Source organism: Bubalus kerabau, chromosome 3 (assembly GCF_029407905.1).
Source record: "Bubalus kerabau isolate K-KA32 ecotype Philippines breed swamp buffalo chromosome 3, PCC_UOA_SB_1v2, whole genome shotgun sequence".
In the NCBI taxonomy this organism is placed as follows: domain Eukaryota; kingdom Metazoa; phylum Chordata; class Mammalia; order Artiodactyla; family Bovidae; genus Bubalus; species Bubalus kerabau.
The window spans coordinates 77,997,266-78,015,710 of NC_073626.1; the positions used below are offsets into that span (position 1 = coordinate 77,997,266).

Below are 18,445 nucleotides of genomic sequence, written 5' to 3' on the forward strand. Positions count from 1 at the left end.
CGTTGTCATGCTAAAAAAAAAAAAGTGAGAAACTACTTCCCTAACTCATTCTTGATTTCAATCAGTTCAGTTCAGTTGCTCAGTCGTGTCCAGCTCTTTGTGACCCCCTGGACTGCAGCACGCCAGGCTTCCCTGTCCATCACCAACTCTCAGAATTTGCTCAAACTCATGTCCATTGAGTTGGTGATGCCATCCAACCATCTCATCCTCTGTTCTTAATTTAGCCATTTGCAAATCACCAAGCCATATAATTTGGGGCAGGGAATTTAAACCTGGCCCTGCCTTGTAACCGGAACATCAGATGGTTAAGAAAACACACTTAGAGCAAGGAGCATACTGCAGGAGGGACTGCAACTCTACAGAAAGTCACTGTTTTTAAAAAAAGCTGCCTTCAAAGGGACTCTTGCTTTGTGTGGAACACAGGAAACACAGGACCTGTGAAAAGAACACTTAGATCTTGTCCTACCTACTCCAAGATCCTCACCTGGGTATCTACCAGTGTCCTAATCTGCAAGTATACTAGTCTCCCCTGAAGAGTCACCATGTTATCAGGGGTATCCAGAAATGCCTGGAACAGGAACTATCGTGAAAGTGGACCACTTTCCTCAAGCCTGAGCTCACTTACACTCATCTCTTAGAGCACACATTTTTAATGACAAAATTTAACAGATGCGTACTAAAGAACAACTTATTTTATCTTTTATTTTTCTATATTGACAACAATATATTTGTATCAGATCAGATCAGTCGCTCAGTCGTGTCCGACTCTTTGCGACCCCATGAATCGCAGCACGCCAGGCCTCCCTGTCCATCACCAACTCCCGGAGTTCACTCAGACTCACGTCCATCGAGTCAGTGATGCCATCCAACCATTTCATCCTCTGTCGTCCCCTTCTCCTCCTGCCCACAATCCCTCCCAGCATCAGAGTCTTTTCCAATGAGTCAACTCTTCGCATGAGGTGGCCAAAGTACTGGAGTTTCAGCTTTAGCATCATTCCTTCCAAAGAAATCCTAGGGCTGATCTCCTTCAGAATGGACTGGTTGGATCTCCTTGCAGTCCAAGGGACTCTCAAGAGTCTTCTCCAACACCACAGTTCAAAAGCATCAATTCTTCGGTGCTCAGCCTTCTTCACAGTCCAACTCTCACATCCATACATGACCACAGGAAAAACCATAGCCTTGACTAGATGGACCTTTGTTAGCAAAGTAATGTCTCTGCTTTTCAATATGCTATCTAGGTTGGTCATAACTTTCCTTCCAAGGAGTAAGCCTCTTTTAATTTCATGGTTGCAGTCACCATCTGTAGTGATTTTGGAGCCCAGAAAAATAAAGTCTGACACTGTTTCCACTGTTTCCCCATCTATTTCCCATGAAGTGGTGGGACCGGATGCCATGATCTTCCTTTTTCTGAATGTTGAGCTTTAAGCCAACTTTTTAACTCTCCACTTTCACTTTTATCAAGAGGCTTTTGAGTTCCTCTTCACTTTCTGCCATAAGGGTGGTGTCATCTGCATATCTGAGGTTATTGATATTTCTCCCAGCAATCTTGATTCCAGCTTGTGTTTATTCCAGTCCAGCGTTTCTCATGATGTACTCTGCATAGAAGTTAAATAAACAGGGTGACAATATACAGCCTTGACGAACTCCTTTTCCTATTTGGAACCAGTCTGTGGTTCCATGTCCAGTTCTAACTGTTGCTTCCTGACCTGCATACAAATTTCTCAAGAGGCAGATCAGGTGGTCTGGTATTCCCATCTCTTTCAGAATTTTCCACAGTTTATTGTGATGCACACAGTCAAAGGCTTTGGCATAGTCAATAAAGCAGAAGTAGATGTTTTTCTGGAACTCTCGCTTTTTCCGTGATCCAGCAGATGTTGGCAATTTGATCTCTGGTTCCTCTGCCTTTTCTAAAACCAGCTTGAACATCAGGAAGTTCACGGTTCACATATTGCTAAAGCCTGGCTTGGAGAATTATATTTCTATATTGACAACAAAAATTCTATATTTTTCTATATTTTAAAAGTATATTGCACAAATGCTTATCACAACAACTTTGAAAAACAGTTTAGAATTATTTACTAAAGTATAAGATATACATATCCTATGATCCCTCTATTTCATTCCATGGTACATATCCAACAGAAATGCATATACATTTGCACCAGGAGACAAACACAAGAAATTCTTAACAGTAATAAAGTCAATCCAATGCCATCGATAATAGAATGGATAAATTATTATATATTAAACATGTTGGTATATTATACAGCGGTGAACATGAGCAAACAACAGCTACACCTACAACATGGATGAATCTGATAAAGTTGAGCAAAAAAGAAACATACAAAAGAAAACTTTCCATAGTGTTGAATAAAAAACAGCAATTTAATCTCTTGGTAAAGACTAAGTATAGAACAGAAAAAAAGCCAAACTGCGGAACTTAACGCAGCACAGAGTCTAGACTCTGGAAGATGAAACTGGGGGGACAAGAAGTTGGGTGGGTCACTTAAACCCAAAAAGACCAAGACTTTTCTTGGATGGATACTAGGAAAACAAAGCCTCACAAGCCACACAGAGAGGCTAATTAGCTGTGGCTTTGTGTTACCTAGCCAGGTTCACATCTGATATGGGCAGGCTAGGTAGCCAAGTCAGTGTGGCTTTTTTATTTTATTTATTTATTTGGCCATGCCACACAGCATGTGGGATCTCAGCTCCTGACTAGGGATCAAACCCATGCCGCCTGCATTGGAAATGCAGTCTTGACTACTGGACTTCCATGGAAGTCCAAGTCAGTGTTTCTCAGTCCATCTAGGTATAAAGTTCAAAAACAGGCAAAATTTTAAAAAGCAAGGAAGTGGCTACCATAAAAGTCAGGCTAATGGTTACCTGGAGAGACGATGAAGGTTGCGAGAGAGGTGATCCGGATGGGAAACGTAGGAAGTAGTTCAGACAGCAACAGCAATGTTCTATTTTTTTTAATCTGGGTGGTGTTTTGTGTTTTTTCCTAATTGTATCTACTTTATAATTTTCTATCATATTTTGTGTTTTATGCACCTCTATGTGCATTATCTTTCACAATTAATAAAGGTTTAGAATAAATAAATCATCCTCACTTTATATAACTAGAGAAGTCCCTTTGGAATTATTAGATTTTTAACAAGTGTATTAATACACCTTGATTTTTGGATGAAGGTATGCAAAGTGGAAGCCAACTATTTCTGACTTGATAAATTCCCATATGTTAAGTTCTCATGTCTGTTGATTTAAATATAGAAGAGTTGTAGAATAAAAGCTGTAAGCATAAAATTATGTTTAACATGGCTTCCCAGGTAGCTCAGGGGTAAAGAACCAGCCTGCCAATGCAGAAGAGAAGAGTTCAGTCCCTAGGTCGGGAGGATCCCCTGGAGGAGGAAATGGCAACTCACTCCCGTATTCTTGCCAGGAGAATCCCCTGGACAGAAGAGCCCTGCAAGCTACAATCCACGGGATCACAAAGAGCAGGACACAACCACGTGACTAAGCGTGCACACACACACATGTTTAACGCACTATTTCAAAGCATGACATTTGACTTCTAAGCAATCCCAAGAACATTCTAAGAACAACTTGGAAAAGTATTATAACTAATACAACAATTTAATTTGAACCTTCTCCATTTTACTAACCCTTATACCAACTGAGCTAAGATTTCCAGGCCATGAAAAGTAATTTGAAAGAACTGCGACATTTTCAGAAAACAGGAAAACCCGTGCTCTGGAGATCACACTCTACAAGTCGGTTCAAGCAAATTTCAATATGTAAATGCATGCTTTTAAATTAAGCTTCATTAAAATGCACTTACTAGTTTAAGTGGAGGCTGATTTTGTAACCACATTTGGAATTTAGATTCTTACTACTTTAAAACAAATGCTATGTAAACATGAAAATTAGATAAATGATTCTTTGCCCTCCTTCTACAACACTTTTCACTTGAAATGTTTGATGTATTTTAAGATACAAATCCTCAGAATACCCCAGTGAGGAAATAGAGTCCCTAGGCTTTGAAAATAAACCAACTCACAAGCAGACTGAGGTCATGGAGACCATTGGTGCAGGGTTTGCTCGAAGCTGAGTTTGGGGGCAGACTATGACAGCAATAGGTAACTGATGGAGATACCTCAAACTTATTTTGTTTAAAACTAAACTCAGAGTTGATAATTACGCAATGTGACAGGAGTGGTAATGATCACTACAATGGCAATCCAGTATTTTTTTCCCCTGTAATTTAGTTGCTAAACTACAGAGAGAAAATGTTAGAAATGAGTGAATTCCAGAAATATTTAAGAAGTAGAATTAATGGAATTTGGTGAGGTCAAAGATGAGAAACTAAATTCATACAGTGCTAGTGAGAATATGAAATGGTACAGCCACTCTGTTCAACAATTCAGCAGTGTATTAATTTGTAGGGCCACCATAACCAAGAACCAGAGATTGGTTATGTATTCCAGTCTTTGTTGGATATGTTATTTGCAGATATTTTTTCCCACCCTGTAGCTTGTCTTATCATCCTCTTAATAGGCTCTGTTGCAGAGGTTTTCTTGTCTTCTCTTTTTTAAAGAACACTTTAAACAACAGGCATTTGTTTTCTTATCATTCCAGACGCTAGGAATCACAGATCAAAGTGTCAGTGGTGTCAGCTGCTTCTTTTTTTCATTCCAGGTTTATTGAGATATATTTCACATATAACATTGTATAAGTTTAAGATATACAATTTCATTTGATACACTTGCATATTGCAAAATGATTATCACTCTGCTTTTGCTAACATCTCCAACAGAGGGTTGATTTCTTCTGAGGCCTCTCCCCTTGGCTTATAGAGGGCTGTCTTCTCCCTGTGTCTTCACATGGCCTTCCCTCTGTGTGTGTGTCTGTGTCCTAATCTCTTCTTTTTACAAAGACACAGTCATATTGGATTAGTACCCCTGACCATATATATCAGAGAAACAAAGACCTTGTTAACACAAAAACATATACACACATATTCATAGCAGCTTCATTCATAATAACCAAATCTGAAAACAATCAGGTGTCTTAAAGGGGGTGAACGGTTAAACTAGTAGTACACCACTTTACTAAACAAGTTTTTTAAATTATAAAATATTGATACATACAATCTGGATGAATCCTCTTCAGAGAATTATGCTGATGAAAAAAGCCAAACCCAAAGGTTTCATATGATTCCATTTATACAACATTATTGAAATGACAAAAATTATAGGAATGGAGAACAGATTTAGTCATTGTGAGGGGTCAAGAAGCAGGTGGGAGTGGTTGTGATTTATACTATAACTTTGTAAGACCTTGCCATTGGAAGAAAACTGAGTAAAGAGTACAAAAGATGTCTGTTATTTCTTACAACTGCATGGGAATCTATAATTAAATCAAAAGAAGTTTAATTTTTTAAGTCCTTTGAACCTTTAGCTTTCCCATTGTTCCTAGGTCAAAAATCTCTTAGGTCCTACATGATTGAGCTCCTTCCTACCTTGCCAGCTTCATCTTTCACGCTCTTCTCAGGCACCATGGTCCAACCCAACTGATCTTCTTCCATGTCTGCAAATATCCCTTTCAGACTCTGAAATTTGCACATGTTATTCTTTCTTCCTATAATATTCTTCTCAACTTTTTACCTTGCTAAGTCTAATTTTGGAGAAGGCAATGGCATCCCACTCCAGTACTCTTGCCTGGAAAATTCCACGGACGGAGGAGCCTGGTGGGCTGCAGTCCATGGGGTTGCTAAGAGTCAGACACGACTGAGCGACTTCACTTTCACTTTTCACTTCCGTGCATTGGAGAAAGAAATGGCAACCCACTCCAGTGTTATTGGCTGGAGAATCCCAGGGATGGGGGAGCCTGGTGGGCTGCCATCTATGGGGTTGCACAGAGTCGGACACAACTGAAGTGACTTAGCAGTAGCAGTTAGTCTAATTTACCCTTCAAGTCTCTGATGTGTCACTTTTCTCATTCAGTCACTCACGAGGTGAAGGGATCCTGCATATAAGATACAGATGGTCCAAACCAACAAAGAGTTTACAGCATTTGGCCATCTGGGTCCAGGATACTTTTGGTGTTTATTTTCCCCTATTATCCCAAGACTTAAGTAAAACCTTGTTTAAACATGTCAGGATTCCCCCAGCTACACTTTGGATTAGGATAAGACCAGACGGTCAGAGTATCAAAAGTGTAATGGAAAAAGAGTGCTATGGACTCCTCCATATAGTGAGACATGCCCAGGGAGAAACTATTAGGGTACAAGAGTCAGGGCTTGGGTCTTCCCTGGTGATCCAGTGGTTAGGACTTTGCAGGGGCCACGGGTTTCACCCCTGGTCAGAGAACTAAGATCCTATATGCCCCACAATTGGGGCTGCAAAGTTCAGCTGCCACTTCCTTTACAAGATGTGAAGAGTCTGGGGGGTTACTGATGTTATGACTAAATGATTACATTTTGTTCTGTTTGAAAAAAAAAAAGCAGCACTTTCCTTATAGTAAAACATACAATTTGTTGGTTCTATTACTAATTGGGCTGATGTAGATGAAGACACTATGTTAAATGATCTCTGGGTGTCATCAAAGTCTTAGGTGTGGCAGCAGTCCATGTGACTCCTTAGTGGTCAAACTTTTCTGGAGGAAATACACTTTGCTCAGTTCTGGATGGAATCAAAGCATATTATCCACCTAAAACTTAACTATGTAGTTTGACATAGGCAAGGAGAACACTGCTGAGAACCAGGCAATAAGCAAAACTACTACCTTGAAATGGTCTAAAACGACATCTCAAAGTCCTTTCACTTAGGTTTGTATATACTCTCCTTAAAAGAAAGCCTTTAGGGCCCTTTTAGTGGGATGTTTCCTGCCATGCTTCCTTTCTTTTTTTAAATTAATTTGTATATATTTTAATTGGAGGATAATTACTTTACAATATGTGGTGGGTTTTGCCATGCATCCACATGAATGTGTTTCCTATCTGAAGTTATTTCATTATCAGTATCTCTTGCCTTTGTACTGCCTGTATTTTGGCCCATCCCATTAGCTTACACTCTCTTCACAGATCACTGCCTAATTGTGGTGAAGGGACTTGCATAACTCGATGAAGCTATGAGTCATGTAGCTATGTAGCCGTGTTGTGTTGTCGTGTATGACCCAAGACAGATGAGTCACAGCGGAGAGTTCTAACAAAATGGGATCCACTGGAGGAGGAAATGGCAAACCAGGTCAGTATACTTGTTGTGAGACCTCAGGAACCTTTTGTATAAAAGGACAAAAAGATATGACACTGAAAGATGAGTCCCCAGGTCTGAAGGTGTCCAGTATGCTACTGGGGAAGAGCGGAGGAGAACTACTAACAGCCTCAGAAAGAATGAAGCGGCTGGGCCAAAGTGGAAACGATGCTCAGTTGTGGATATGTCTGGTGATGAAAGTAAAATCTAATGCTGCAAAGAACAGTATTGCCCAAGAACCTGGAATATTAGGTCCATGAATCAAAGTAAATTGGATGTGGTCAAGCAGGAGATGGTAAGAATAAACATTGACATCTTAGGAATCAGTAAACTAAATGGACCAGAATGGGCAAATTTAATTCAGATAACCATTATATCTACTACTGTGGGCAAGAATCCCATAGATGAAATGGAACAGCCCTCATAATCAACAAAAGAGTCTGACAGACAGTACTCTGCACAACCTCAAAAATGACAGAATGATCTCAGTTCATTTCCAAGGCAAGCCATTCAACATCACAGTAATCCAAGTCTATATCCCTACCATCTATGCCAAAGACGCTGAAGTTGATCAGTTCTACAAAGACCTAGGAAACCTCCTAGAACTAACACCCAAAAAAAAAAAAAAGATGTTCTATTCATCACTGGGTATTGGAATGCAAAAGTAGGAAGCCAAGAGATACCTGGCATAACAGGCAAATTTGGCCTTGGAGACAAAATGAAGCAAGGCAAAGGCTAACTGAGTTCTGCCAAGAGAATGCAATACTGTGGATCCAAAACAACTGCAATAGAAGTGGGCTTATTGCCTCATGACGAATCCTAAGAGTAATAAGCACGTGCCAAAAGCAAGACTGACAATGACATGAAGAGGAGGGCCACACGTAGCAGGGTGACAAAACTTCTGCAGCCTGTCACCTTTAAAAAGAAACACATATGATTTAGACTTAGACTTGCCAGGACCTCAACAATGATCATCTTAAGACTTAAGTTCCTAATGAGAACAACGAGCTGCGCTGACCTATTTCTATTCATGGACTGAATACACCGAGGAATCAGATGGTTTGAGTTCTACACTTAGTTTCTAATTCCATCTCTAGCTTTCACAGATAAAATACGTTCTGGGTTTTTGGTTTTTTTTCCTTTGTGTAACTTGCTGACAAAGTCATCATATACTGACTCTAAGGTCATATTAGTTACAGTAGTTAGGCTGCTATAAATATATTTTTTAAATCCCAAAAGTCAGGAGCTTAAAATATGAGAAGTTTATTTCTTGGCCAGGTAACCCTTCAAGGCAAGTATTGAAGATTCCTTAGGAGAGATTCCTCTGAGTGATTACCCTAGGGCCATGTCATCTGCATAGTTGACTCTGGTTCCATCCAGTGGAACAGGAGCAGGGCAGAGTCTCAACTCTGTCTTCAATGTCGCATCCAAAGAGGGGCACGAGTGACTCTGGTCCATCGATTGCCTAGAATTGAATTACATCTTTAATCTAACTGCAAGGGTCATGTGGAAATGGTGGTCTAGCTGTGTTCCCCCAAAAAATCAGATTTGGGCAGACAGCACTTGATCTATTCCACAATTTTCCATCACTATCCCAAATGATGAGGTTTTATTCTGATTAAACACTAAATTGAGGCACAGCGTAGTTAAGTAATTTTCCCAAGGTTACACAACTAGCAAAATGACTTCCCTAGTGGTCCAGTGGCTGAGATTCTGAGGTCCTGATGCAGGGGACCTGAATCCTATCCCTGGTCAGGAAACTAGATCCCATATGCCACAACTAAGACCCAGAGCAGTCAAATAAAGAAAAATTTTTTTAAAAAAGAAATAAAGATAGGTGGGGGATATAGTCTTTAAAAAAAAAGAAAGAAAGAAATGGAGCCCAGAGTCTATACTTTAAACCACTCCAATATATTTCTAATACTGTTTGCTTCTCTTACAAATTACTCTGTAATTTTTAAAACAGCAATGTTTCCTCTTATTTCAAAAGGATGCAAGGAGCTGGACATAGCTATAGAGGGCTTCTTATGAACAAACTGCAGGGCTCTTCTTCATCCCCCTCTTCAGTTTCAAAGAGGTATAGAAGCAGCCTGGGTACGCCACACATGGAAAGTACTTAAGGCTCTGCACAGTTGGGCTCTGCCCAGGGGACTGAATGAGGGCAGAGCAATGCCACATGGGTCAGGAACAGCCTTCAGAGCCTTTCCTAAATTCTGTGCTGCAGGCAGCCCTGCGGTCCCCCATCCCAGCTCCTGACGTCTCCTTAAGACACATGGGCCATGCACTGCGGATATAGGCAGATGCCTATATCCCCAGCCTGCTCTTGTCCACTGGAGTCAGCAGGCCTCCTCTGCTCTCAGCCCTCTGCCTGGAGAAGAAGTCCTTATGCACTGGAGAAGAAAACCCGGCAACACCCTTGCCTTGGCCTCTTAGAGCCTGCAGTGCCTAGACCAGAGAATGCCCAGTTCTTCACATACATGGGCAGCAGACAAGAAAGTGAAAGTGAAGTCGCTCAGTCGTGTCCAACTCTTTGTGACCCCGTGGACAGTTGCCTACCAGGCTTCTCTGTCCATGGGATTCTCCAGGCAAGAATATTGGAGTGGGTTACCATTTCCTTCTTCAGGGGGGTCTTCCCGACCCAGGGATCGAACCCGGGTCTCCAGCATTGGAGGCAGACGCTTTAACCTCTGAGCCACCAGTGAAGCCCATTATTCCCAGGCAATAATCCTAGGAGGAAGGTATTGGTTTTTTGTTTGTTTGCTTGTTTTTGCTTTTTATTTAAGTATAGTTGACTTACAATATTATGTCAGTTTCAGGTTTACAACAAATGACTCAGCATTTTTATAAATTATATTCCCTATATACTTATTATAAAATACTGGCTATATTCCCTGTGCTACACATTATATCCCTGTAACTTATTTTATACCTCAACCCTCTTCACCTGTTTTGCCCCTCGCCCTCGAAAGGTATTATTACTCGCATTCTACAGATGCAAACAGTGAAGCACAGAAAAATGAAGTCCTTGCCCCAAGGTCACACAGTACCAGCAGCGGTTCAGCCCAACAAAGTCTGGCTCCAGAGACATGGAGTCTGCAAGCACATCCTCTTTGCATCCGCAGGACACGGCACAACTCTTTAGTGTGTGATGAGCGGTGGGCGTGGGCGGGGGTGGAGAAAAAGGAATCCGAGCACCCAAAAAGATACTTTAAGTTTCAAAGCTCCCTTCCAAGTTGTTTTCCTGTTTGGTGCTGGTGGGGGAAGAAGGGGACGCTTTAACCACTGAATAGACAATAAAGTGAATCAGACCTGAATTAAAGTCTAAGATCAGTAAGGCAAAAGGCGAAACTGGCTCTGAAAGTTTCGGAAGCAAGCTATGACAACCCCCGCATGAGCTTCGGGGGGTAACCGTCGAGTTTGGGCGCGTACATATGGAGAGGTTCACTTCCGCCCCTCTTATGGGAAGAGTTGCCCTTTCAACCAGACAGGCAGCAGCCAGCCGTGGCTGGGCACCTCAGAGGGCAGAAAGTTCTAGAATGAAAGTAGCTTTCCCCGGCCAGCCCCGCATGCAGCCCGCGAGCGCCCGCACCTGAGCTCGCCCGGCTCTAACACTCCCTGCGGCGTCTGCTGTACCGAGCCCCGGGCAGAGGGCAGGGCATGTCAGAGACTGTTTTCCTTTCAGCTTCAAGAATAAACCTTGTTGAAGGCCATCTGTTTGCACAGCTTTTATCATGCCACGTGGCTGCAGCTGAAAGTGAAGGTCCCAGCGTACTGAGCTGGGGATCGGAGTTGGGGAAGGGGGTGGGGATGAGGGGATAACTTACTCCGTCAGCGCGCATGGCCCGCCTGCCGGGCCTGAGATCTGAAGCTTCTAGCCGCGGAAGGAGGAGGCGTCCCTCTCGCCCACTGACATTTGCCCGCCTTGCCGAGTGTCCGGCCCTGGCAGCGCCTCTGAGCCCGGGGAACCCTTCGCCCATTGTGGGCGCCCTGGTCGGGTCAGGAAACGCCGCTTTCTCTCTCTTTGCTTTAACCGCGGAATAGGCGATAAAGCGACAGGGGCTTGGATCTGGTTCAGGAAGACCTAGAAGGTAGTCCGGGAAATTGGCCTGAAAGTTCTAAAAGAAGCACGCTGAACTGAGCACCCAGCGCCAGGACGCAGCGGGTCGCGGCCGTGAACGCCGAGCGTTCGCTCGCTCTCGCCAGGCCCTTCGCGTTTACCCACTAGAGCAGGGGGCTCAGGTGCGCAAACTCGGCGGGGACAGAACACGGGGCTAGGAGCTGGGGTTCGCGGGCGAGGCGGGAGGGGGCGCCCGCCTTCCCCTCGCGCCCCCTACAGGGCTCCTCGAGTGTGTTCCGGGGGTCTCCCTAGTCCGCTGGGGCCCCTCCGGGCAGGGCCGGCGCAGCCTACTCTCCGGGAGAAGCTCCGTCCAGTCCACCCCTGGCGCCGCTGCCTCGGAGCCCCTGCCCAGGACCCCCAGGCCTGAAACTCGGCCTCGGGTGACAGCGGCCTTGCCTCTGTGGCCCGGACCTGCAGTTTCTGACGTCGCTACGTTTCCTGAAGCAAAAAAAAAAAAAAAAAAAAAAGTCTCTAAGCCTTGGTTTCCGCGATTTGGATAATTGTGTTCCGACCACATAAGACGGTTCCCTGGGCTCAGTCCTTGGCAGAACTGGCGATCCTGAAACGCTCAAGAAATAAATGCTGGCCATCACTATTAGTCATGGCAATACGTGTTTTTTCCACGAGACTGTAAGGTACTGGGAGACAGGCACTCCCAATAGCTGGCAAGGTACCCGGCATGGTAAGCGGTCAGCAGGACTGGCTGGCTGAGACACTCAAGCTCATGGAGAAGGCCGGGGAAGGAGAGGTAAGGCGAGGGGCCGCCAAAGGAGCGGAAACGCCAGAGTCTGTGAGTGAAGACTGGAGAGGTGAGATGAAGATGTGGCTGGGGGCTGCCAGGGCAGCACAGGGCAGACGACCCGAAGGCCATCTACTCTCTGCACGGACCCTGGGCCCCAGGCGCAGTCCCCGAAAAATTTTCCAGAGGGTTTTTTCCTTCCAGTCAGAGTGTGTCTACTATGTCCTCTCCTCGAGTCTTTGCAAGGGAGACGCAAATGTGTGGGATTCAAGAACATTGATCCCTGCTGCCTACAGACCAGAGGGGCTGGGAGGGGCTGGCCACACCAGGAGTCCCTCGAGGCCTCGTTAAGGGCTGGGGGTGGGGGTGGGGGATGGAACCAGGTCGAGGACACGAGTGAAGCGAAAAGATTGAGCGAGAGTTGGGCCCCAGAAGATGCAACGGCCAGGCTGCTCCTGAAAAGATGGAGATGAGCAGTTCCCAGAAACCAAACCCTCTCCCGAGGTCTGTGACGAATTCCCCAAAGACCTGAAATTGCAGGACCCTAGAGGTAATACCTTGGGAACAAAAACACGAAAGAACGCCTCTCGGACCAATGGCCCGGAAATCCGTGTCCCTGGGACCCTCGACGGCAAAGTGGGGACAGAGGGCAGTCTAGCAGCAGCGTGTGTGACCCCGAGCGAAGTAGGTGAATGAGAATGTGACTGTCCTGGCTGCGCACGAACGGCCCTCGGGCGCCCACCCTCTGCCGGCAGGGGGCATCCTCTCCCCCAGGGCACCCCTCGGAGTTGGCTTTCTGTGTAATGGAGGACGCCCAGTGGTCCCGCAGACACTATGCGCCGAGCCAGGCGACGCCCTGGACTCCTGACCCAGGCCAGCGGTGGGGCAGGAACTGAAAGCTAGGCGCAGCAGACCTGTTCAAAGAGCCGCTCGCTGTCTTCCGGAGATCGGCAGCTGTTCAACCGAGGCTTACAGTAAATACCCTGCGGTTTACACTATGGCAACAGAGAAAGGAGGTGTACTTAACTTGAAGGAAGTCGTTTCTACCCTGGAGCCTCAGTGTTCCTGTGTACAATGGGAACGATGATTACGTCCTTGTCTGCAAGGGCTGTCACAAGGCTCCCAAGGAAGGAGACGGTGAGACTCTGTGACCAGATAAAGTGCCATGGGGACACCCTGGTGGGCCTGGAATCCAAAGCAGGAAGGTCTCAGCGATGATGTGGAACATACAAGACCAGAGCGGAGACACTGAGCCCCCTCCTTCCCCCATCCGTCTCTAGAAAACTGAAAGCAGAAAACGGGAAGGAGGGTGCCTTGAGGTGGAGGACGAATTTTGGCGGCAAGAAGACATGTCTAATTACCCCAAAACTCGGTCTGAGCCCCGCTAAACTCCTCTCCAATCATTATGGAGAGAGGCATGCCCCTAACTCTGAATTGCTGAAGAGAGTATCAATTCTCTACAGTACTGCCTCCCTGACTTTAGGCCAAAGGGAGGAAATCATTTGGATATTGTGATGCAGCGATCAGATAATTTAGGTAAACCCAGATTTGTGCCTGGATTATCAGAATTAACATCTCAGGTCTTTACTTGATTCTCCAAATGCAGTTTTAAATTCTGCGTCACTCTCTCTCTCTCTTTGCTCATTGCCTCTGGTCTTTTCTCCCACACACACAAGTCCCTTGTTTTCCAGTTAAAGGGGAACTGGGGTCATATTTCCTTCCAGGAAGATGCCATTTTCCAGATCTCAGCTGACCTAGACTTCATGCCATTAATGCAGGTTCTCACGGTTAATAAAATTCAACACACTTGCCACCATGAAAAAGTCTGGTGGGACCAAAGGAACAGAGAGAGTCAAGACTATGGAAATTGGATATTTTATGTTTCATTTTCAATAGGAAAACAAGTTTCTGCCTTAGGTCAAAACAGCTATCACTGTGACGACAGAAAGATTCGTCATGTGGTGTGAAGACACCAAAAAGCAGGCTTCATTACTTATCAAGAGGTTAAGTTTGTGACTGGACCCCCCAAAGCAGCAAGCTGCGCCCCAGTGGTGAGCCCCACCTCCTAAGGCTTTCTAAACCTGCTCACCCTTCTCCATCTAGGGGTCTTTTGTAACCAAAAGGACGGCTGGGAATTAAATCCAGGCAGATTTGAAGGCGGATTACCTTCCTCACTATTCCGCGGAGAGTGAGCTCTGTGGATGCTGGAGTTTTAATTACACACTTGCTTTTTCTGAGGAAGAAAACCAAAGATATTTTTTCAAAGTATCAACTTGTTTTCCATTAGGCAGTTGTTGTAACAAGTTCTTTCAGCGACCTGTTATGTCTTTAGGACGGGGTGCTTCAGATGGCACGCACTAGCACAATTTTGTGGCTTTTAATTACTATTTTGTTCTTTTGGGGGGTTTCAGAGGCTGGCGCCTCGGCGTCATTAGACTGTCTACTGGGTCCACCGTAATCACGAACACCTCCACCAGGTGGCGCCACAAGGCAGGAACTGGGGAGTCCAGTACCGGCGAGTGTCCCTCAACACCTGGCCATGGTTTCCAACCACGAGGAAACAGATACAGAAGTGGCTACCAGATTTAAAAGAAAAATAAATTGCAGCGATAGGGTCAAATAGGATCCTGAGATGAAAATAACTTTTAAAAGTCTTAAGTACATGAGATAAAACTTTTCTATTTGCTTCTGTAAGTTTACTAAGATTTGTAATATCAAGACAACACTCTCACCAAAGTATTATCCCATTTCTTTTTTCGTAAAAATATGGAATTTAGAGTTAGAATGAACTTGAAAGGCCATGTGATCAGTCTGGTCTAGCTTTCCAACCTAGAGAGGAAATCACCGGGATCATGTTTTGGTTGTCAATTAGCCATCAAATACACGTAATTCCCTGTGTCAGAAAAGTATACAGGGAAAATGGTTTCAAATATATCATTAGCAATAATATCTTTGAATTTATATAGCTCTTCTCTCAAGGAACAAAGAAAATAGTTTAAATATTACCGTATTAATTGTTTTAATATCCCTCTGGGTTGGTTAGGAAGCAGGTATTATGGTTAATTTAAATCAGTTGGCTATGTCAAGTGTCTAGGGGCTGACAACCGTAAATGTCAGACCCTTCGAGGAAAAGCGGAGCTGGAACTGGCCGCGGTCTCGGGATCGCTTTATTTCGATTAATATCTGAATGCTGACCTCGGACGTGAAAGTAGGAATCACTGGCATTGATCGACACTTGTACACAAAATGGGATGGAAGACCCCATTTCTTCTTCCTCAGAGGCGAAATGATCGTCTCCGTCTTCACGCCTTCTGTTCTCCTGCCATCGGCCACCTTGACTCCCCACCGTCCCCCGCCTTCCAGCCTCTCGTCTCACATTAGGCAGCAGCCTGTCTGCACCCAGGACCGCAGCAGCCGCAGCGCCCGCCCTATGACACCGCCCCCCCACCCCCACCCCGGTCCGGCGTTCCAGGGCGCCAGAAGCCGTGTGGCCGGGAGCCTCGGATTGGCCGTTGCTAGGTGACGTCGCCTGAGCTCACGTGATGAGTGTTAAATGCCCACCCTGCAGGAGCCCGCCCCACAGACAATCGTAAAGCCGCTCGGGGCTGCTCACCTGCTCCCACCTCCTCCTGGAGCCCAGGCCAGGCCCCGCCACCCCTGCCCCCTCCGCTTTCCGCCCCCCGCCCGAGCCCGCGCTGGGCAAGGAGCCGAGCAGCCCGAGAGGCGGAGAGAGGATGCGGCCGGCGGCAGCTGTCCCGAGCAGTGCACGGTGATCGCCTCCCCCGGAGGAGGAGTTGCCTAGACCGTTGCTACATTTCTTGTTTTCCTCCCCCCTCCCCCTCTGTAATTACATTGGCTGCTGGAGGGGACAGAGAGAGACGGAGGAGGCGCCTCGCTACCCCCCTCGCGCCCGCCACCCCTGCTCTTTGCCGTCCCGGGCCAGGATGACTGGAGTCTTTGACAGTCTGGTGGCTGATATGCACTCGACCCAGATCACGGCCTCCAGCACGTACCACCAGCACCAGCAGCCCCCGAGCGGCGGCGGCGCTGGCCCCGGCGGCAGCAACGGCAGCAGCCTCCACAAGCCTCAGGAGTCGCCCACTCTCCCGGTGTCCACAGCTACCGACAGCAGCTACTACACCAACCAACAACACCCGGCGGGCGGCGGCGGCGGCGGCGGCAGCGGCTCGCCCTACGCGCACATGGGTTCCTATCAGTACCACGCCAGCGGCCTCAACAACGTCCCGTATTCAGCCAAGAGCGGCTACGATCTGGGCTACACCGCCGCCTACACCTCTTACGCGCCCTACGGGACCAGTTCGTCCCCGGCCAACAACGAACCTGGTATGCTTAAAGTTGGCATCACGGGTGCCAAATCGGTCTAGTTACTGGGGGGTGGGGGCGGATAAAAAAGTTTGGGGCGGGATCTATCTGGAGCCCTGGCCTTTCACATTGCTTGCTCCCTGCTCGCCTCGCGCCCTTTACCCTCCTAAATCTTCAATCGGCCGAGGGTCACCGGATACGTCCCTCAGGAGGTGGGACCTCAGGTGGTGTCACCAGGCGGCCTCGTCAGCCGAGGTGCATGCCTCACGGTAGCCTCATTTCCCTACCACCTGCTGCTCCTCTCTCCAAGGTTTGCGCCGGTCTTCCCCTTCTCAGGAAGGGCCAGCTCCCGGGTTCGTTGGCGGCATGGGTCGGAGCGTTGCAAAGTTGCGCCAGAGCGCAAAGCAGCGTCTCCAATAGCCCGCCTCCCGGCTTAGGCAAAGTTCCACTTTACCCTCCCTCCGGGCGGGCACTCGTGGGCTCCCACGGTTGCATGTTTCTCACGATTCCATTTCATTGCAGAGAAGGAAGACCTCGAGCCTGAAATCCGGATAGTAAACGGGAAGCCAAAGAAAGTCCGGAAACCTCGAACCATCTACTCCAGTTTCCAGCTGGCGGCTCTTCAGCGGCGTTTCCAAAAGACTCAATACCTGGCACTTCCCGAGCGAGCTGAGCTGGCGGCGTCTCTGGGCCTCACCCAGACTCAGGTGAGGGTTCACGGCCTGGGAGGCATGAGGAGGGCACTGGCCTGGGATGGCCGGGAAGCAGGCAGGTTGAGGACTATGTTTTTCTTAAGTAATTTTAAGAATTTCGAGGCCGCGCCTTGGACCTTTTACGCCCGAAGCTGACATCCCCCAGGTGATGTGATGGAAGGGAAGTGCCAGTGTGGGCAGAAATCCCGTGCCAAGTTGTCCTTCTGCGCACTGCTGACTAAACGGGTACAACAGTTGGCCCTCTTGACCCCCTCCGCGGTCACCATCAGTCTCGGTGCACACACATCGGCTGTCTCGGTTTGTTGTTATTGTTGTTTTGAGAATACCGCTCCTAGGAACAGACACAGCCTCCAAGGCTGCAGCACGTGATCCGGTTACCTGCCCAGGCTGACAATCCACCCCACTCCCACCCCGCGCCCCTTAGCGGCGGTCTTCCTAAATTTCTTCCCTTCCCCTATCCCAGGCCGAGTTTCCTCCACTAATGCTCAGGTCCCTTTTCCACAAAGGTCAAAATCTGGTTCCAGAACCGCCGATCCAAGTTCAAGAAGATGTGGAAAAGCGGTGAGATCCCTTCGGAGCAGCACCCGGGGGCCAGCGCTTCGCCACCTTGTGCTTCGCCGCCGGCCTCGGCGCCGGCCTCCTGGGACTTCGGCGCGCCGCAGCGGATGGGGGGCGGCGGCGGCGGCCCGGGCAGCGGCGGCAGCGGGGCGGGCAGCTCCGGGTCCAGCCCAAGCAGCGCGGCCTCGGCGTTCCTGGGCAACTACCCGTGGTACCACCAAGCCTCCGGCTCCGCTTCGCACCTGCAGGCCGCCGCGCCGCTGCTGCACCCGACGCAAACCCCGCAGCCACACCACCACCACCATCACCACCACGGTGGCGGCGGGGGCGCCCCGGTGAGCGCCGGAACGATCTTCTAACCCCCGGAGACCGCGCCAGAGACTGAGAGTGCAGAGACCAGTTATCCTCACTCCTCGTCCCCAGAGCCAGAGGGTCCTTCCGTCCGGCCCGAGGATGCCACCCGCCACTCGCGGAGGTGGCGGCCCGAGATGGCCTGCCCCCAGGCCCTGCTACCCTCGGGGACTGGAAGGCGTGTTCTCGCCCTCCTGGCTCCTCTCGGAGAAACCCGGCATCCGCGGGAGAAACCCTGCCACGGCGGCCTTGCCGACCCGAGCCCCGCCTCAGACTAGCTTCCCCTCCCCTCCGCGCCCGGCGAGGCAGCCCGGCGCCGTTTTCGCCGCGGGCCGCGAGCTGAGTCCCGGAGAGGGAGGCCTCCCCCGCCCGAGAGGCTGCCCGGGCCCTC

At 47.9% G+C, this 18,445-nt stretch overlaps 1 protein-coding gene across 1 annotated transcript; it reads left to right on the forward strand.

Annotated features, from left to right (window-relative positions):
* Positions 1–16,053: 16,053 nt before the first annotated feature.
* DLX2 (distal-less homeobox 2) lies at positions 16,054–18,062 on the forward strand. Its single transcript, XM_055574729.1, has 3 exons — positions 16,054–16,453; positions 16,955–17,139; positions 17,652–18,062. Exons 1-3 carry the CDS (start codon positions 16,054–16,056, stop codon positions 18,060–18,062), a joined length of 996 nt encoding a protein of 331 aa, XP_055430704.1.
* Positions 18,063–18,445: the final 383 nt, after the last annotated feature.

Excerpts from the sequence above, each read along its gene's own strand:
- DLX2 (XM_055574729.1), top strand. The coding sequence starts at position 16,054 with ATGACTGGAGTCTTTGACAGTCTGGTGGCTGATATGCACTCGACCCAG. Across the intron at positions 16,454-16,954 it reads CCCGGCCAACAACGAACCTG|AGAAGGAAGACCTCGAGCCT; the intron begins GTATGCTTAAAG and ends ATTTCATTGCAG. Across the intron at positions 17,140-17,651 it reads TGGGCCTCACCCAGACTCAG|GTCAAAATCTGGTTCCAGAA; the intron begins GTGAGGGTTCAC and ends TTTTCCACAAAG.